Source organism: Battus philenor, unplaced genomic scaffold (assembly GCF_028537555.1).
Source record: "Battus philenor isolate CCGP_79_NKW_IND1 unplaced genomic scaffold, ilBatPhil1.0.hap1 SCAF_16, whole genome shotgun sequence".
Classification (NCBI taxonomy): domain Eukaryota; kingdom Metazoa; phylum Arthropoda; class Insecta; order Lepidoptera; family Papilionidae; genus Battus; species Battus philenor.
In genome coordinates this window covers 9,166,464-9,189,049 of record NW_027181678.1, presented here as the reverse complement: position 1 = coordinate 9,189,049, position 22,586 = coordinate 9,166,464, and the positions used below count along the sequence as shown (strand labels likewise).

At 33.0% G+C, this 22,586-nt stretch overlaps 1 protein-coding gene across 2 annotated transcripts; it reads right to left on the bottom strand.

Annotated features, from left to right (window-relative positions):
- Positions 1-201: 201 nt before the first annotated feature.
- LOC137919456 (BTB/POZ domain-containing protein 6-like) lies at positions 202-21,935 on the bottom strand. Of its 2 annotated transcripts, none has more exons than XM_068762542.1 (2): positions 21,873-21,935; positions 202-1,472 (listed from the first exon to the last, which is right to left on the bottom strand). In XM_068762542.1, the coding sequence occupies exon 2, from the start codon at positions 1,446-1,448 to the stop codon at positions 258-260; it is 1,191 nt and encodes a 396-aa protein (XP_068618643.1). In that variant the 5' UTR covers positions 1,449-1,472; positions 21,873-21,935; the 3' UTR covers positions 202-257. The 2 variants fall into 2 exon arrangements, with proteins under 2 accessions (XP_068618643.1, XP_068618642.1); XM_068762541.1 differs by lacking the exon at positions 21,873-21,935 and adding an exon at positions 16,442-16,721.
- Positions 21,936-22,586: the final 651 nt, after the last annotated feature.

Below are 22,586 nucleotides of genomic sequence, written 5' to 3'. Positions count from 1 at the left end.
TCCTTAATTTTCTACACATTTACAATAATACTATAATAATTTATCAGAAATCCAAACATCCAGATTGTTTATGTAGTTACGTTTAGAAATAGTTGGAAATAGACTTTTGGACGAAAAAGTCACGGTCTAAGAACATAATCGCAGTAATTTTATACAATATTCTATCAAATTTTGTATACTGTATTAGGATCTGTGCGGAAGAGTACAAATTCATAAACATAATAATTTTTTTTATAAAGACATCCTTATCCTTGAGCTTAATCAAATAAGCAGATAAAGGCTCTCAGGAGACCGTCGCATAAGGTAGAACAGCATCCGCGTTTCGGGATTTTCCTTTCTTCTGGAGCAAAACTAGGTCGTTTCGGCCTCTTTGCACGGCGTGCACACAATTTGCTAGGTTGAACATCTGGTGGCTCGGAGCGTGGGCTCAAATGCACGGGGAGTGCCGCAGGCGTCGTTGGTCTCGGGCGAGCCCAGTGCCGAAGTAAAGCCTCTTGTTCAGCACCTACAGGAACAGGTGCAGATAATTTTCTAGCTCGAGCCAATACAAGTGCTCTTTCCATTGGCTCCAATAATTCTAGCCCCAATGCACGGTCTAACTCTTCCCCGGACAGCAACAAGTAACGCGGACAGTACGCCAATTCACCCAACGCCACACGTTTGTTGCTGGGAGTAAGCTCTCGCTTGGTGCGTTTGCAAACAGCTGTGCTCCAACGCGATAAGGCCTCGGCAAGAACCAGTTCGCTGGACACCCGCAACGTGTCGCGTTTCACGATCAGTGCAAGATCTTCGTAAGTAAGTTCCTCAAGGCGCTCGTCCGTAAGTGCTTCGTCTGCATTCTCATCAAGAACTAGAAGAGCATTGTGCGCTAGAGAATCACACCAGCATGAACATTGGGCTAAGGACCGCGCTGCCGCGTCATCCGTCAACGCGGGGAGAGGCGGTGCCGATGCTGCCCCCGGGAGTCTGGCGCACAAGAAACGCAGATCGCGTAATATCTCTAGAGCAGCACCGGCGTCTAACATTTCGTCTAGACGACGAGCACAACGTTCTGCAAGTGGAGGACATAGAAATTTATAAGCCGCATCAAGAGCGCAGCGGGCAGTTGCGACGGAGTTAAGTTGAGTTGGCTCGCAGTAATGGTATCGCAAGAGTTGTTCGAATCCGCGACGGTCTATGTAATCGACGACTATTACGTCTGTCTTAGCAGACAGCAAGGCGGCAAAGACAGGACTCGTTGCAGCCAGCACCCGTCGATGACCTGGATAACGCCAGGTGTCACCGTTGATTCCAGCCACGAACACGATGTCGCTTTGCTTTTCATCGTCATAAAGACGAAGATTTTCGTCTATATCCAGAACAGAGGGTTCCACACACGGTACGATATCGCTCCCCGTGTCATATTCCTCTTCAGAATTTGTACGTGCAGGATTTGTTACGATTGTCATCTTGCTGGATGTTTTCTCTCAGTTCTGAAAACAGAAAAACAATGTCGTCAGAAAGGAACTTTAATAAAACATTATAATCCAAGAATGGTTACTATTATTATACCCCAACATAGTGTTGGATTTGATTTCGGTTCGCGATAAAATATTTGGGACACGGAAAGTGAAAATATCTGTACATGATTGAGTAACAGAAGAAAAAAGTTAGCAGGAAAGGTTTCAACTTAATCATTTTAGTTTCTTTAAGCTAGCATTACTACTTTTCGACAAATAATAAAAAATATTAAGAGTTGCGATATTGATAGGCGGTAGAATTCGTAATCAATGAAATAGATGCACATATATTTATATTACACAAGGCAACTTTCTATATATAATAACAATACATAGACTTAGGTTGTTTAGAGAGACGTTGACCAGTAAACAAATTGACTATTTTTTTATTTAACACTTATTATTTATCCATTCTGTAATAAATACCATATAAAGAATCATTATTTCATAACATAAAGTAGTTACTATAAGGTGTTAAACTGGCTATCAAGGGCAATAAATAACAGTACGCGATTTTTAGAACGTCTAACTCAGTTCCTACTTCATTCAAGTATATATATTAAACTATTTTAAATTACAGTGCGGATATTTTAATTCGATCACGTAGACACTGTTACGGAAATTTCATTTAACATAAAACTTTATAAGTTTGCTCGACTTCTTTCAAAGGTAATTTATTGCCAATCCCATAATAACGACAGAGACGAAGAACATACAATATTAAACGAATTTATTCGTACCACTAAGATAGGCCTACTATACTATAATTAAAATATGTTCAATGCACGTTGAAACAATAACATACTCGTATCATAAAATGGTGCACAGATCATTGACGAACAATTCTAAAATAAGTTTTTATTATTTATAGTTGAGTAGATTAGTTCATCCCCACTTTCCTTTAAAAATAATAACCTACTAGTTCGGCAGTTTTTAGCTATTTTTTAAGGCCTGCATGGTAGGATTTTACTTAATTACATACTCTGGAGGAACGAGCCTTGTCTTTTTGGTTAATATGCCTACTGCGTGGCCATCGTCATCCGATTAGTACACGCAGTCGCTGGTGTGACGGCAAAAGTCCACTGCAGCATACTGGACCCTGTCATGTGACAAACTTCTTTTCTTCTTTAGTCATATTATTCAAACGTGATAGTACCTCTGTCACTGAGCGATGTAAATGTTAAGAATGTTTGAGTCATTGCCATTACCGAAGCCCTTGCTGGTCAGGGCTTCCTGTTTCGCCAGTGTACATACTAAAACAGGGTGTTCGATTGGTTATGCCTATTAATCCAAACATTGTTAGTGTCTTTAATTTGAGCATGTTCAAGAAGATTCAATAATAGACATCGGCGAAAGTGAATGTAACGTTTTTTTTTTTAAAAAAAACTCAAAAATATTTGCTATAGGCCTCAGTCCGTTTCTAGGTAAAGTTTACAATAACATTCTAGATTTCCTTAACATTTATGATTGATGATTACATTAACATTTTAGATCACCGAAAACAAGACAGTAAGAAAAGACAAGGCTTATAGTTGTCGTAAGAAAGGTTCTCTTATAACAACACACGTGGAAACGCGTCCGTTTCGCGAAATGTGCGCCAACACGCGTCGATGCGTCACTTGCACGCATTCCACGTTCGTAAACAAAAATATATCGCATAAGGCGAACACACGTGATTCTCAAAACAATTTCCTTTGCCGTAAGTGTTACATTTTAAGAAATGACCGTTTGCGTCTTTTGCCTCCATGGAAGTGTACTCCCTTGGAAGACAAGCTCTTAAATAATAAATTTTTCTCATTTTTGTATTACCAAATACATATTCATATATATTCAGTAATACAAAAAGAGAAAAATAAGAACCATCTGTAATCGCAAAGAATAAAATAAACGATCGAAATCGATCACAAAGTGACTGGGACATGAAAACGAAAGCCAACATTAAAAAAGAATCCTGTCTTATTATATCAGAGGAAAGCGCATTGATATAAATTTATTAAGAGGTTCATACAGTGAAGTATTATTTGTGAAAAGAAATTAACCATGTTTTCTGAAAAGGTTAGTGTTATTTTAAACATATACCCTGGTTTTGATATTACGGATTCAATCAAACATTATAAGTTAATACTTATAAAGTTAAAATAATTCCGAGCCTCAGCTTAATAACTGTCACAGGCTCGGAATGCTAAACTGCTAAAAAGAGCCGGCCAGAAGTTCAACAATAAATCTTTTTAAAAGAAAATGAAAAATGTTTGACGTTTTGACATTACACCCGCAAATTTTCCTGAAAAAAATATGGATCTTGATCAACTGTCCCGTTTCAAATATAAATACTTCCTGCATATCATCTCGTGTTGCAATCAGAGCGGCGAATGAGAAAATGCATTTAATTTCGTAACTTCAGAGACATCTTACGATAGTTATTTCGCCTCTGACCTATATACATGGCCGTAGCTTTATGGATTTGGTCCGGTATTGCCCTATATTTAGACAGTAATCCGAGCGTACCGGGTTGCAACGCACAAATGCGTTCCACACTACACTCTATTAAGAACTATTGAAAACATAATGGTTCCTTTGTGATGCGGTGTGAGCGATGATGGTTATATCGTCGTGCTTTATAACGAATTTCATCACAACTTTCCTATTTATAACTTAAATAAAATTAAGTGCGTAATATATAATTACGTAATATTAATATTATATACTTATGAAAATTATTACACAGTAAAGGGTTATCTGCTAGAATAAGACATCACTCTTTGACAAACAGCGCATCTTTCTAACTCAAAATTTGTTTGATAATAATAGGGTAAGTGCTTTAAACAGCAGCAAAAAGTTTTAGAGCTATCGCACCTATTTACAATCTTAAATCAAATTTGTATAAAGTGATCGCATTAATTTATTATTTCATTATTTTATTTATTGCATTGCATTAATTTATTATTTCGAATAGAAAGAAAGTAATAATAAAAACAGGTAATAATAATAAGATAATACATCATTATTATAATATTAGAGCAGTTGTAACCAACGGTAGAGGATTGAGACTTGCTATAAATTCACACTTTGCAAGAATTAATTAGGATTGACACAACTCATAAATAAGTTTCCATAGGATGGGCAACAGCATCTTCTGCGTACTATAATACCACGCAACGAAAGCCAGCCCGCCTGTTAAGCAATTATGGTATAACTCCCATAGATATCTCTAGATGAGACCTATGCTTAACAGTGGTCGTCTATGGGATGAAACGCCGACGATTTTTATAAATTTTTGTAGATTTAATAAACCTTGACGTAAGGCATCAAGGTTTATTAAATATAGTTTCGGTTGATGTCAAACGTTCTACACCTAGGACGCGTTTTGATTTACTCCGATTTCAACAATAGATAGTCACACGTTTCCGTAAACTTTACTGCTCGATTTACTTTATCCAAAAATAACGTAATTCACTTTTACTCAGTGAGTTTTTTTTTTTAAATGTTATGATAAAATTTACGAAAACTTTTCCTTGCTTATTAATTTACACTATTCGGTTTGATAAAAACAAGCAGCCTTATTTTCTTGATATTATCAAAAAATTATTGTAATGATGAAATTGACTTTTTACAGAAGTGCTCATATTATCGCAAATGAGTTTAAGTAGATTACGTGTCAAGTGTAACAAATTTGAATATGGGGCCACTCCACGTAATAAAATGGAAAATCCATTTTGTGTTTATTTTATTATATACTAATTACAAGGAATTTCTTTCACTTTTATCTATATATATGTAAATATACATAAGAGATGTCTGTCTATGTAAAGACTTATCACGATTTATTTCTTTCGACGAATAAAAGTCAGTAGAGAACGGATTATGCGAAAATTCACAAGCAAGGAAAGATTGTGCAGGCGTTCATTAGAAAAACGGATCTCTTGAAAATATAGGCCTTGAGGCCAGAAGTTTTTTGGCATGTTCTAAATTGCCGAGAATAGATTTTATGAAATTACACCCTCAAAAGGCAATACGGGCAGCGAGCGAGGGAAAGTTAGTATCTAATATAAGCGTCAATATTAAGCAAAGTATGATCGACAAACGCCCTCCACCGTCGGTGCTCGTGCATGAATCCTAATTGCGCAAATTATGATTTAAGAACGATAATACTTGGCGATTGCCAGTGGGCAGCCTTGCACCAATTCAAGGTGTTTATTAATTAACAAGACAACACGAGTTCAAAGCGTATTTATTAAATTTTAAATCATTTACGAATATGGTAAAATGCAATATATTTTATGTGAGAGAGTTTTAAATCTCAGTTAAACAATTGTCTGTATTAATGGAATGAATTGTTTTTTTTTAAGTTAAAAATAATGAAAACATTAAATAATCTATATACTGTACTTGAAAGTTGTAGTATTTATGAGGTGAAACAAACTATATTTTTGTTATTTAACAAATGATAATTTTAAATTTAAACTCAGTACACGAGCTCATTTTTCCGAGGCTCAATTTCATAAATGGAACAATGAATTTAATTAGTCTACCTAAGAAATAAGAATAAGATTTGTTACTTAAAAAAGTACTATTTACAAATAATTTGTACGAATGGTTTTTGATTCAAACCCACATTTTTGTTGAACCGAATACTGATAATTTGAAGAATCTCTTTTTTTTTTAAAAAAAGGATACTATTTTTAACATTTCTTAGTTTTCTCATAATTTTAAATCCTCAATATAAAATATTAATTCTCAATTTGGATATGTTTATGTATTAGTTGATATTATTATTTGTTAGGTCTTTGCATTGGCCGATTTGTTTCTCTTTCAGATCATCGCACGACAAACTCTGATGTTCAGCAAAGCTCTGCGATTGAAGCCGCTTTCGGAAATAGATCCCGGCCGCGACACGCGGAAATGAATGCAAAGGGATCGGCGGTGCACGCTTGCTAATATTGGACTCCATTAATTTTATTGTGCCTCTACAAATGTAGACAAGACTCGTATTATTACATAAAGGTAATAATGGAAAATGCAATAGTTAAATTACATTACAACATAATTCTCAAGCAGGGATGTCACTGGATTCCATGAACTTATTCTAAAGCATTAAAAGTAACGTAGTAATAGTCCATCAATATTTTCACTGAACAGATCAAATCAAAATTAAAGTATTTTACATATTTTTAAACAATAAAAATTTACTATAACATTGTTAGTTTTTATTACCATTAATAGTAACGATTAATCTGGTGAAATCTGGGGGTGCGGATAGGCTCTCCACTAGTTGGACCGACGACATAGTTATGGTAGCCGAAAGATGCTGGAAGCCGTCACCATAATATCGATCATCGTGGTGATCTTTGGGGAAAGCCTATGTCATTCAGTGGGTATCTATCGATTGTTACAACAATTGTGATGAGTTTTACACTTAATATGAATCTGGTGAATTAAATAATGTAACCCAAGCCAATGGTGAAGAGGTAGCTCTAAAGTTTAGTTACTGTGAAGGTATTTAGTATTTTAAAACACATTTGAATTATTAACGGTGTCTCAATGTCAAGTAAATGATCTGATTTTCTTTAACCAATCGAACCCGAGTACGGCTCTCTCAGTCACCCTAAATCCAAACGCTTGACTTCTATTCAGTAACACCCGTGGTGCCTCCACCTAAGCAGACTGATAACTTTGCAGCCTGCCATTGTCACCATTACTTCCGTCGATGGACGTTCTTTGCCTGACACGGGCCTTCATCATAGATTTCCAAAACAGTTGATTAGAAGCGGCCTGTACTTCACCTATGAATGCCAACAACATTTTTCTAAGGCAATAAAATATGTCAATATTGTTGATGTTACATTAAATAAATTTCGGTTATAAAGATTAATACACAAAATATTATGTTGTAAGAAGTATTCAAGTCAACAACTTTGTACTTCCCGATTAATAAAGTAAATGTTTGATTATTTATATTAACGAATAGCTTTTCAGTTTAACATGACGTCTAACACAAATACAATAATAAATTTCAGCTACCGTTATTTGCGTGGATGATTTACATTTCGTAATAAGACCTTTTACAGAACAAATGACATTGAACACTAGATGGAACCTGCCAACATCGCATTGTAACTGTGTTTGTGTTTCGCCTTTGTAATTCTTGCGCTGCAGTACAGAAAAATAATTTACTATGTCTACATATGGATACAAAGGATATAATACATACAATACTCTATAGATATTTGAAGATCCGTTAGGGACGAATACCATTAAGTTAGTCGCTAACGATGTATAAATATTATGTGATGTGTATACGTATGATGTGTATTACGGTGCCGTGTGATTATTCAACTTTACTATGTTAATCTAAAAATTATTACTTTTGGACTTTGCGTTTTAAATTATGAAAATATTTACAAAACATTATACAGTATCCATGGCCAATCCCACGCCCACGGACGCATGGACGCCCACAGTTGATCTGAATTCCACCCGCAGCATGATTTCCAAAAAACTGTTGTTTTTCAATTAATATTTATTTATTATTACTTTTAGACTCAAGATTAAAACCTGGCTATTACAATATGCTATCACCGAGTCCTAAGTTATTTTGGCCTCATCGCCCGTAAATCACCAGATACCGTTAACAAACTGCTGGTTGTGGGGAAAGTAGACGGCAAAAAACCATGTGGTCACAAATATTATTTTAATTAAATTCATTTCATACTAATATAATATGTATGTATTCTTCTTATTACCTATCTAAAAATAAAAAAATGGACTGATACCGCTAAAAATTTTTTTCGTTGTGCGTTTGGTTTGAAAAATGTTAGATTATATTATTGTGTATTATACAAAAATTCTTGTGTATAATACACAATAATATAATAAGAATAATACAGGGTGATTGATTATAGATGTGAAAACATTAAAGTTGTGAATGCTCATTTCCTTTCTATTAATGTATAGTACAAGTAAAGGCAATAATTTCAGAAATAATAAATAACATAATTATAATTGCAAAAAGTGACAGTCATCAATAAAATTAATTTTTATTTACTAAACTGAACAATTTCCGTGCATAGTATTTAAAAGAAAAATATTTTCGTCAGAAAATAGTGGATGAAGGCGGTATATATTCGTATAAATAAAACATATAAACGTATATATAAAACAGAACAATTTTTTAAAAAAAATGGAACGTATTTTCAGTTTGTATATTTGATATTGCTTGCCACTTAAAATTCATTTATTATATAACATCGATAAGTGGAATACAACGTATTTGTAGCAAGCTTTACTCTCTGTGCGCTGTTTCTGGAGTTGTTACGGAAATGAAAAGCGTTGTAATACGCAAGCGTGTTTCACGAGGCGTCCAAACGTGGCCGGATGGTATCGGCTCCGCCCTATATACAAACAACTGGGTCAAGAGTAACCCATTCCCAGTGAAATGGCCGCGGCACCATTGCCGGGTGATATAAAAACGTATCACAAGTTTTGGCAAACGTAATATGTAGAGAAAGTGCTATCACATATATAATACTTTCGGTTAAAAAAATAATTTTTAAAAATATATTTTCATTAAATTTATCAGATTTGTTACTTTCTAATAAGGGATACAACTTGAATATATACCGTTACAATTGAAGTTTTTAACTTCGAAATTAAAATTATATGGGCAAATATTTGAATAAAACAAACACAAATTAGACTGTCTGTGTCTTGGGAAACCTTTATATCAATAAAACATAATTAGGCACGAATTTTTGAGCATCAACTATCTACCTTTGTGTCATGGTGTGCGTTTAAGTTTTTGTGTGTGTTTGTAAGTGTGACGTAAAGGGTTAAATCATTGCATGCATGATAATGATATGAACCGAAAAGAGTTTTAAAATTAACAACATTTCAACTTCAACTTTTTAAAAATGTTGTGACATTGCTAGAACAGGCATTTATCTGCCAATAATTAACAATTGTTATTAATTTATTATATAAAATGTAAGCTCGGGTGCTTAAATGAATAAATCTATTGAATGACAACAATGAAATAAATAGTACTATAAAATAAATAATGCAAGACAATCGTGAGGCTTACTGTATAGAATTTATAATCTTGTATATAAATTATGGATAACATCAGTTGATCTAAAAAACGGTTTATTTCTTTTTTATCGCGAAAAATCTATTACAAATCGCTTTTATTTTAAAATCGGGTCACGAAACTACGCACTGATGAGTCGTAACTATGTTTTATGGCAAGGATAAGTTGCTTGCTGCGACTGAGTGTTAAAATTGCTATAAAATCGGGAAGGTCAAAATTCTCAGCTATCGTTACAAGTTTATGATGAAGACTAATACAAATTTCGTGCACGTTGTGCGTGAATCATTTCTGTTTGTACATACATGAAGCTCCGCAACTTAATGAGTGTTATTTACGTGGAATACGAACATGTGTATCAGTTGCTTATTTATGAACTAATATAACGCATTCATTTATAGAAACTTTATAATTATCTCAATAAAACAAAAAAAATCTTTTCAACTTTGCTATAAGTACGAATGATTTAAATAATTAATATTTTACGTACAATTAATTTCGAGGAACTCTGATTTGATTAACTTTTTGATATAGTAGTTTATAAGCTCCAAATGCAATGCTATTTTAGTAAAAACGTTATCCATCATGATGGTCGGTTTAACTTTTTTATTGTATTTTTGTTATATTTTTGATATGGGGTAATAATATATAAAATATTTAAATACAAGGCGATTGCTATAGCTAATACGTCGGCAAAAAGCTTTATAGCTTTATTGAAATGCGACAAACCAATAACTTCTGGCAGTGCAGAATCTGGAGGGACAAATAATAAACATTAATTAATTTTAATTGAAGTGATTCTAATTTAGAAAACGCATTTTGTCATTACGCTATTTACTACTTCTGAAGCTATAATTTTAATTAACAGCAAAATACATTCATCCCTTCAAAACATTTATGCCTATCATCAATCGTCTGTGTAAAACGATACCAAACGCTATGGCATTCATGTAAACAACTTATAATAATAATGAAGACTTCTATTTAATTAACAAGAAAACTTAAATTAAAAGTAACACTAATGTCCGTATGTTACAATACAATACAAAGCATATTTTATTCTGTTATCCTTATACGTCTATGCTTATCAATCCGCGCGGTTACAAAATGTAGGACCTGGATTAAGACAACAAAACAACAACATCAACATATGAACTAGATTTGTTGTTGTTTTGTTTTTGTCTTTAAGCGTTTCACTTATTGTTAACGATTTATCAGAAATCATCACCATCATCATTTCAGCCGTAGCATGTCTGCTCCCCCCACCGAAAGATTTTAATAATATTTTCGAACTGGATCTCTTCGGCAAATGTCAAAAAAAGTTTGTGTCTGTTCCATCCCTCAAGCTACTTATTTAGTATGTTAATAACAAAACATACATATATGTATGTAATGGTTTGTACGTCATCGCACTTACCAATCCAAGCTACTACCACGAAAGAGTAGAATGATATGAAAGTTGCACAAATAGGTTGAGATGTAAACAGTCGTAGAGCACTCCATTCGCGTAAACTCTAAAGTAATACTGAAAGCGGTCAGCGATGTAATCGAATTAATATAGTACTCCCATAGGAAGAAACCGAATCACCCGAAAGTATGGAATATTTTGTGAAAGGAATTTTACAGTAAATACAGGTCATTACGCCTGACGTGTTTTATATATTACATATAAATGTATTAGGCGAACAATCATCGGCTATAGACCGGTACATTCGCACCAAAGTTTGATTCAGAAATGAACCTGTTACTAGCGCTCTGGTGACGTCACGATGTGTCATACTTAATGACTGTAATATCGTAACGTAAAGTCCTACACTCATCTCAACTTTAGTTAAATGCGATAAAAACCTTACAAAACACTTACAGAAAACCGAAACTTTTCTTCTAAATCTATAAGATTGTAACTTCTACGTAGTTTTTTTGTAAGATATTTAATCAAAAAATTCCATATGTTTCTCTATTAAATTGTCAATGAAAAACCCACATACACATAAGTTCTAAGACTAACCGTCACACTATCACTGTCATAAAATTTATTTAAAGACAAATATAAATTTATTAAATTGTATATAATAAAAAATAATTTTATTATTGACCCAAAACCATACATACGTATCCCTGATATAATTGGAAATATATATGTAATTCCTTATATCAATATCTTCTCATTAAACTTTGTTCATCTACATAAAAAGTATATTGCACTAAAATTTTTCAACAGTCATATTTCATGAGAAGCTTAAGTACTCTGCATTGATATAAGTAAAATAATAAAAGTATATATATAAATAGTGTTCCAGTTCGATATGTTGTTAATCAACCGGAAAAATATAATATTATTGAGTTTTAAATATAAACATTAATCTAAAATTTCACTGTTCGAAACTTATTAGTACTGAAAAATTGATTATTCTAACAATACATTTTTCACAATAATTTCATGTCCAATCTTTATTCTTTGATATTTCGAATTAATGTAAATTGAAATAAGTTCTCTATTTAGTATTAATATGTTGTTATACATTAGTGGGTAAATTTTCATGTATATTTTTATATTATGTACATTATATGATCAACTTTCGGAAAGGAAATGAAACAACGCCAACTTTGTTATTTAAAAAGCGATGATTCAATCTCTGGCAATTCTCCCAACGGAAAATGCTCTTGAAAAAATCTTCTATTCTTATCGATATCAATACATAAACGATAGTTCACGTGAAAGTAAATTATCATCACAGCTAGCAGTGCTTGACTTTGCATGATATATTGGTAATATATTTAAAGTTCCGTTATTTTTATATCAAGTAGAATTAATATACTTAGTCTAGCAGTATCAAATTTTAGCAATAAATATTGTCACAAATAATACCAACATTTTTTTTATTATACGTAACATTTATTACTATTACAATATGTTAATTTAATACATTAATAAAAATTGACAATTTATAAGGCATATGCAAAGTGGTTCCATCCTGCACTAACTCCATTGGCTGCAATACAGTCTTTTAAACTTTGAGAATTATTAATAACAGCACGCACTCATTCTATGGGAAAATTCTTCACTGCCATTCGTATGGATTGCATTAGAAACTTTAAATTATCGTAGCATTTAGAGTAAGCCGTACTCTCGTAAACTGACTATCATAAGACCAGTATAGATAAGAAAAGGACCAATATTTAGCCACTTCCGCACATGCAGTGGTTGTCGTGCAACAAAGTGCACCGCCCGCCAGCCCGCTTATAAATGCGTATGAGGCAAACAATGCGACCGATTAGTGCCAAACACAGACTCGACGTGTTTGGCACTAATCGGTGTAACATAACTCCTGAAGATGCCCCGTGGAGGGGTGAAACACGTGTTGAGTGATTTGACGGTGGCGGTTGTGTAATTCGCATTGTTATATTCGCAAGTATATGTTTATTAAGGTATTTATTTTTTACATAAGGCATTTTATGTTATTTTTTGTTTCAGTTGTCTAAAGACCTTCGGCAATTTTCAGGATATTGTATCTGAGCATCTATTAGTGTTGGAAACCTGCAATCCGTTTGAACACTTTCTATAAACTTAAAAGTATTAAAATTCAACCAGCAACAGTCATCATTAATCAAAATTTTAACGAATTACCAAATTGTTGATAGAAATAACGGAGACAATATTATATGCCTCAAAATATAATGATGAAATATGTTTAACGGATTTATTAAAAATATTCTGTCTGATATTTATAATTAAATTGACTTTTTTATGCTGACCTTATGCAGTAAGAAGAAAATAAATAAAAAAGGTTTACTACGCATGTATATGTTAGGATTTTAAAAGAGTTTTTAATTAAGAAAGAAAAACACAAAATACAGAGAGTTAAAGAGAACGACATGTAGCTTCAACGTAATATCATGATTTACGAAACACGTTTAGTATTGTTATCTCATTTATTACCATCGGGATAATATCCAATTGCCGATGCGAGTTACTTGAGTTTATTACAAACCGAACGTGATGACGTCACATTTTTTATAACAAACTGATTTAATTTTGGTAAAGTATTTAGTAAATGCCAAATTCCTCCAAAAGTTCCTGTAAAAATCACGTTAACTGTCAAGATACTGCCAAAATTATTATTACTAATATTTAAGTTACGACTTATTATTTATTCTCTAATGATCAGTACACTTATCTGGTAGCCAGCAGTGATACCCCAGCAGTAGGGGGCTGAAATTTGTATTCATAGGTTGCAGGTTCGATTCCCGTGACACAATCTAATATATTCACAGTTTATGCATTAATTTCATAGGATTGCCTATTTACAAACAATTTTGTAAATAGGCAATCCTATGAAGATGGATAGCAGTGTCCTCTACGTACCACAATATCGCCAACCCGCCTACCAAGCGTTGATATCGATATCTTTGAGGGAGACCTATTCATTTTTTGGGGCCCCCGTTCAGCCCCATCGTGGGAGAGACGGGGCCTTTAAAAATTTTTAATAACTTTTTTCACTGTCTACTTTTTATTTGAACTCTTCTTACAATCTTTTCAAGATCTTTCAATAGTTCTTCTTAAACACTTTACGTGATCTGTCATTCTCCCCCATATTTAGTCTCCGTCTTTACACCATCAGTCATCCTTCCCTTCGCTTCTTAAATATCACCGGTGGTGAACTAATATCATTGTCTTACTGCTTTATTTATTCACTATTTTGTCACTACTTAATTACAGCTACAATTTATCAGATTTTGTATCACATTATTTATTAATATTTCTTACAAGGATTTCAGTTTTCTATTTTAGTGTCTCTATCTGTGTCTATTTGCTTTTTTTACCGTAACTGATATTACACCATTACATTTTTTTTTCTTTTAATTCTCTCCTCAATTACCACCCTACAAAATCTAAGGAGGATGGCCCTTTTTTCTTTATCGCCTATTTTCCACAGCTCACATCCCATCCTGGGTCTTTCGTATGCGGGACAAACGGCGATAAGATGTACCACGGTCTGGTCTACCTCCGGGTCACAGATGCAGGACGGACTCTCCTTGACCTTAAACCTAGGTAATAAGAAAATCCCCCGTGCCCCGTGAACATCTCGACCAGACTTGTGTCCACCTGAACTTTACAGTGTATACGGCTTATATGGCGTCCGGAAAGAAATTCCTCGTTGTGAGGGCAGTCTTTCCTTCTGTATACCTCCTAAGCCATTCGTTATGCGTATACAGCCTAAACTATCGCTTCGCAAAGGAAATGGGGCTCTCGTATTCAGGCTGACCCTTGTGTTTCAGAGCCGCGTCCTTAGAATACGGTGCAAAAGCTACCCAATTTAAGCTGTTCACTGTGCGGCGTCTCGCATGACACTTTTTTTCAGGCAGGAAAACTCCACACCAACCTGACCAGGCGGGAGTGGAAGCCTTAAGAAGTTTACCGGTTCCTCCAGCTCGTGGTCTCCTATTACTTGCCAACAATGACCACGCTTTAACTCAAATAGTGTGGCTGCTCCCTAACCCGGAGTTCCAGGGAACACACCCGCCAAGTTTTAGGGCCGAGTGCAGTAAAAAGCGATCCTGTGGATGCTCGCTATTTTTTGCACGAAGCCCCGCTGGGCCACATCAAACCGCCTCAGGGCTTAAAACCGATCCAGCCTTTGGGTAAAGAGTACAAATATATATGTTATTACATTCCCATTCCGAAATATTTTTTTAAATACACAAAAATTTTAACATAACATTGAGTAATCATATTTTAGTAAATTGGTTTAACACGTTTACTTTCATAATTTACTAACATATGTAATTAAAAATTTAATTGGTTCGGAGATCTTTCGCAGCAAATGTTTAAACAACTGTGACATTGAAAAATAATATACCATTGTGAATTCAATGAAAAGTAAGTTAAAATATGGGTTAAAATGTTATATTTATGTGTGGTACATGAGTGTTATATTTTTGTGTTATGCTTATATGAGAACTATTTTATAGTAATTTTTTTATACTTGACTCATAAATAACCGAGACTTAACTGTCTTTTCTTGTTAACATAACTGTTATCAAGAAAAAGCAGCTCTGTTATTGATATAAAGACTTAAGAATCATAGGCTCATGCTACAATTAATACAATCTCTAAAAAAAATATAATATTGTCATAATAACGATTTATAATAATGCTATCTCTTTTACCGAAGAGGTCTAACTGACTACGTCATCAAAGATGTCGGCGCATGACATATGAGATTCAAGGAGCAACAGGCAATCGGGCAAACAAAAAGCTCAAACGTGTAGTCTACGATGACTACGTTACGAAGCAAGCCTTGATTCATATGACAATTTACACAATTAAAATTATTCAAATTTGGGCATAACTAATAGGCAACGCAAGGTTCTGTTTATTTATTGCACTTATTTAAGTTTACAGATAACATTATTCAGTATATGGTAATTCATAAACCTTATTTACATAAAGAAAAAATATTTTGTAATTTAATTTTCTTGTGCAAGCAACCGGAATTCTCTTAACAGGTCAAGATACGTGTGTTAATTATTACTCAAACAAAACTAAATTGGCTCCAGAATCCAAATTCTTGAACAATTTTATTATACAAAATTAACGTATGGAAAATACGTCATTCAATATTTTATGAAACGTAAAAATTGAACAAAGCAACCTTTACCACATCATTGTTTACATCAGCAGATGTTCCGCCTAACTTGCAATAATGTCACTTGTTTTTAGTTAAACATATTATTTATTGTTTCTATACATTGATAATCAGTGAAGATATTATATTGATAAAAACATCAATATCTACTCAGCACAAGTGCCCGTTTGGCAACAACATATGTTACAGTAATTATAAACAAATAGAATTACCTGTTGTTATGTTCAATAGCCCAGCTTTACATTTCAGCGTACAGTTCACGTATATTAATAAATTGACTGCCTGTCACTACACTACACACGTTTGTTCTTAAAATTCCTGTAATTATTAAGCTATTTTCAGGACGTGCGGTTAGGTATAAGGTTGATTTTTTATTGGGAAGTGGGAAGGGTAGGATCGACGCGCGCCGCCCGCCCTGCGAACTGTCGCGGAAAAACCCGATCCGAGCTCAGTGCGACTGGAACACGGTGAACACTGTCACGCTCGCTTTGCTTCCCGCGAGCTAATATTAGCAGAGCTACCGAGTCGGTGGCGTGGAAACGCCGCGAGCCTCCGACGACGAGTGCCCGGGCAGGCACCGGCCGACCGTCGAAGCTACACGCATGCGCCAAGCCACAACAACAAACAATTTGCCTTTATTCAGCCACTGAGATGGTTATTGACAAAACCTTCGCAGCCTTCATGTACAACACAATGTTTACTGATATCGTTAGTTGAAACTGAATTTCTTCGAAACCCAAATAGACCATCGATTACCCATTCGCTACTTCTTATTTCTTATTTTTTAAGGACAGGATAATAACATAAACATCGTCGTAAGTTTTTAAAAATTACAATTCTTTAATAACACAAAGAATTTGTTTTCACGGAGTTTGTTTTAAAGGAACTACTTGAGTAATATTAAACAAAAAAGGAGATGCAGTAACAAATATTTAAAAAAAAGATTATTAGAGTTGATGAATATAATTCATTCATTTCAGTTTAATGTCCAATCGTATTTCAATATAAATTAAGGTCATATTTGTATATTTGAACATGTTAATCACGCTTCCTCACAATTTCTTCATAATTCTGTAATCAAAGGCAGAAGAAGACATTGAATGCCGTATATAATAGAAATGCTACAAAATTTTACTTTTAAAATTACTACAACAAATAACAAATAACTCTCTCAAATTAATTTCACAAAATATTATTTTTAATTTACTTATCTCATCTTTGGCTTAATATCAGAAGATGAAGGTTCAATAAAACAATAATTATAAGCAACATTCGAACATGACATAATTATATATTAATGTTTTATAATTTAGAAAAAACGGTATTTCCCAAATTTGTTATTAACACACCAATAAATGGATATACGTAAAATTAGTACTATCTGTTTCACTTTCATGTAAATTATAACGCGTTTTACTTATTGTTACCATTAAAAGTACAACCGTAACTTAATACATTCCACTAAGTCTGATAATATTCTGGATCAGGTCGACCGGTTTAATAAGTATAAATTATTTAAGGAACATTATCACGATAAAGAGTTTTGTTCCAGTTTCATTGCGAGTTTTAATTACATTGAAAGTATTTTGAATAAAATTTTTCACTAATTAGAACAACAGATACAAGTTAGATAGAAGACTCAATTAATACCACTATTTATTTTGTGTGGGAATAAATGTATGTAATTTCAGAGGAATAACTATGTATCCGACTATTCGCAGTAGTTTTACCGAATATTCTTACCAGTAGTAATACTAGGATTTTCCTTCCCAATAGACTTACTAGTAAAACAAAATAATATTAATTTGTAAAACTATTGTAGTAATTTCATTCATCAAAGATATTGTTCATTTTGTGGTACACTATAGGAATTATTGATGCTATTCAATATTTTGAAAAATATTGTATAATACGTGTTTACATTTTTGCAAAACAATCCTTCATTCTCCAAGAGGATTTTACTTTGTCATAAGGGAACTTTAATTTTCTATAGTAAACAGTAGCATACTTGGTTTGGACGGTTAATCACTTGGTTAAATGCATCAACTGTTGTTAATATTGATTAGATTGACCATACGTTTTTATATTTTACACAGGAATTAACGATATATAAATAGGATCAAAATTCCTTTAAGTTAATATTTTCACATCCCTTAATAGTTAGTCCTTGACTACCATCTATAGTAATTATTAACAAGTAAACTGTTTTGTATGCAATACCTAATTGATTTATAGTAAATACGACAATTATATGGTTATAGTATTTTAATATAATTTATGTCTTTACAAAAATACGAGAAAAAGACACCCGAACGTAGCGGATGAAGTTAAACACAAGGGATGAATAAATTGACATGTCTTACTACCATAAAACAGGCTAGACGCACTCTGCGCCTTGCCACCTAAAATCCGCGGAATCTGCAAATGCCTGAAAACATCTCTTACTGTTTTATAGCCGACGTCATCCCAAAATTAAATATTTTACAAAACGTTTTCATTACAATTCTAATTAGATGAACAAAACGTTTAAAAATATAGTAGCAGAGGTTCACACGAACCAAGTGTTGTCAACCAATGTCCAGCTACCCAACGGAACATATCTTTGAAAGCGCTGCTTTTATCACGAACAAATCTCAAAATGTGTTTGACCTAACATCGCAAGTCAGTCCTTAACATCTTGGCCATGATTGTTCTGAATTACCTGTAAAGTACAAACTAAAAATAAGTTTTTATAAAATTCCAATCCAATATTCTGCTGGGACACAAAATATGCATTTAACAAATTTACTTTCTTTTAATTCAAGTAATAAACGTTAATTCATTTATTGCATATTTTTAAATAATTTTTGATAAATGATGGCCACCCTAAGCGTTGGTAACCGTATCGCCAGTGAGTCAGTTTTAAATTTGAATAATTACAATAACAATAACAGGCCATATTTATATATTTTCATTAACAGGGGAACGGAATATTGTTCACTTCGAGGTCTGTGTTGTCCTACGATAATACGTGGTTTAATTTCTGCGGTTTTATAATTCCAATTTACGAACCCTTTCAACATGAAAATTACTACCAAGTGACCTTCACGTATTTCCGGCTTACAATCTTTGAGCCTAAAACCGGAAATGAAACATTAAACAATTATAAAATTAAAGAACAGAAATTATGTTATACATCATCAGCCATATGGCGTCCATAGCTGGACATAGATCTGCCCCATAGATTTCCAATAAGATTGGTTGGAAGCAGCCTGCATGCAGCATTTTACGACGACTTTAACAAGGTTGACTGTCTTTGTGAGTGAACGTCGTACGCTGCGCTCGTCGGTCTGTGGTCCTTACTTCAAAACCTTAAGGTACCCATGGCTATATATTTTGCTATATGGCCTGCCCACTAATACTTCAACTTGTCTACGGATACATAAACCTTATAAATTTTGGTAAAAAATTGACAGGAATTGTCTTGTTTTTTGACAGCTAATCTACCGTATCCGTGATATATACAATTTTTATAGACAGATATCACCGCAGCCTTGTTGTCCTTCTGAGCAATAGCGTGAAACCATTACTATGATCCGATTACAACGTGTTTTTTCTGATTTTACTTTTCAATTTAAGTAAGATTCTTAAACCTAAATCGCTTTGCGCTTAACATTGTTTCATGTTGCTTTCAGCCACCGAAGCATCGCGATAGACGTTGAGGGCCGATGCATCCAATATCACCGTAACAAATCGCCGAGATATTATTTTGCCTCGATTCACTTATGTCTTATGTCCATGTTTAACTTTAATTTTCCAAGCGGCAACAAGTTGCTTAAAATGCTCCATAACGCTCAGAGTTTGGTACTTCTTATAAACTTGTGTGTTTTATATTATATTTATATATATCAATGTATATTAAGATAAATATAAGTGACCCTAACGAAATAAATAAAAAATAATCTATATATTTATATTGTTTAAATAAATCTTATCAAAACTCTTTCTATTAAAATATCGACACGTTTAAAATCACATTTCTAACTTAGTAATTTTATCTAAAGGCAAAATAAAGGAAAAGCCGAGAAAATTAAGTTTAATGTTACCTCCAAAAGAACTGTTATTAAATAAATTAATAAGTAACAATAACTCTACACGAGTTCGATTTCGAACATCGGCGCTGTCACTTCGCGATTGATTTTTAAAAATCCTTTGCTATTCTTGAACCAAAATCTGAATTCCCTATGATCTAGTCCGAGATATGCCTATCGTTTTAACTAGTGGTCAAAATATTCAAATAAACTGAGCTGCGTAACAGAGTGAACATACCTGCTCAGTAAACAATTAATGATAACGTTAGTAGAATCTACATACCATGATGTTATCAAAGTTGGTTAATTATTTCCACTTTCGATATCATAATGCATATAAAACCAAATTATTTTTAGCACATATTATTTATACACGTACGTAATAGCGATGAGAGTGTTTTCGATAATTTTAGGCGGAGAGATGAAGAAGAAATATATGTATGTGGTAAGTGTAACTATTAATTATACCCAGGCTCTCGTATTAAAGCGTTCTATATAAATATTAAAATTTCAAAAAAAAATTCTCAAAGTTATTTTTTATATACAATAGAAAAACAATGTTACTGTTCATGACATATTTAATGACCTTTGTAGCTCGCCGATTAAGATAGGGTTATATTCAATAAGAAAAAATATATACGATGCTATGAATTTATTTTTATGATTACTTTTTAAGCTTTTGGACGTAAATAACTATTTTTGATAAAGGAATTGATTTCCAAACATTAGCTTTCATAGCAATATAGACTTTAAAGTATATACACATGTGTCTTTTTGGCGAGACTGATGGATTAACTTAGAGTTTGTATGAGACTTAGTTCTCATACAAACTCTATATTATATTATGAAGTTTACCTTTGCAAGTACTTTACATGAAACTCGATGAAATAAATAATATCACAATGATGTTTGGTAATTTTCAATTATATTCTATAAGAGTAAAAAAATGATTCATAAATGTATTCAACTAAAAACTCAAAGAGCGGCGTCACTAATTACCTTTCGAGTAAGTTACCCAACACTTTTGAGCATAATCTAATCAGCTAATGTTCCTAGCCGCGGCCAGCGTGCTCGTAGTACGTTAAACTGCTGCAAGCAAATATAAGCATAATCCTTAACAAACTTACCAATGTTACTTGGTAAACCTTTCCGTTATCCATTTGGTCAAGGATGAAATACTAGTTGTTGTGCAAACATTTAAAATCAATAAATGATAACTCTTATGCATTTAATAGTTAGATTCTATAAACGTTAAAATTAATTTTGATGAATCTAATTATTGACGAAATTATAATTCTTGGTTTGCTGTTAATAATTAAAACAAAGCTACGTTTACAAAAATTAAAAGGCTTTGGTTTATATATCTTATTTAAAATTACGACATCGCAATAAACTTATTTTTTATTATTATGATGGTGTTATTATATTATGACTTTTAAAAGGAAAATTTTCCTAACAAAATGTCCGGAGCATGGAAATTATGTTCGGCGCAATATATTTGGCAGACATCGCGCAGAAACGTTTAAACTTATTACATATTTGATATTGTGTTTACTGTAACTTCTCAGAGTACCTTGGTGACAAATTGGGTCAGCTGGCTTATGTATTTTAAAAATGAAAGCTGCATCTTCTTAATAACAAGAGGGACCGCAGTCAGCCGATGGTCGTTAATGAAAGAATAGAGGTAGACACAGACTAAAATTTTCAAACGATTAACTCGTTATGTTAAATGAAATATTCTAAATTTGTTCTTTTATTTTTTTGAGTTTTTTATAATATTTTATCAACTTGTAATTTTTTGGATGGATTGTGTAAAAACAAACAGTCAAGGTATTAATTTATGCGCTGCTAAGTCTCGATGGCCTGTTCTCGTAGATCTGCGAGAATTTACGTTGAAGAAAAAGCGTACCTAGGGAAAAAAATATTTCTAAGTATCCACCATAGAAATAACAGTGTTGATGTGTTATTCTGTTAAAATATACGTTTATTATTTATAGCAATTAAGTATTTATTTATATTTTAGGAGGTGTATATTAGCTGGTGTCAAATTTCCGATATTACAGCAATAATTTATTATTCTTCAAGAAATAAATCGTTTGTGGGCGACATTCCAGAGGTCATAATGAAACAATTTATTACATATTTAATATCATTTTAGTTTTTAGAAAACAATCTTAGTATGTAGGTTATTTAATCGAATTAAATCACTGAAAAATATTAATATCTATAAAATCTATACAGAACACCGAATTTCTAACAGATCTTTTATTACAATACTAAGAGTAAA

Bases quoted from the DNA above. Each gene is read 5' to 3' on its own strand.
- LOC137919456 (XM_068762542.1), bottom strand. From the start codon at position 1,448: ATGACAATCGTAACAAATCCTGCACGTACAAATTCTGAAGAGGAATAT.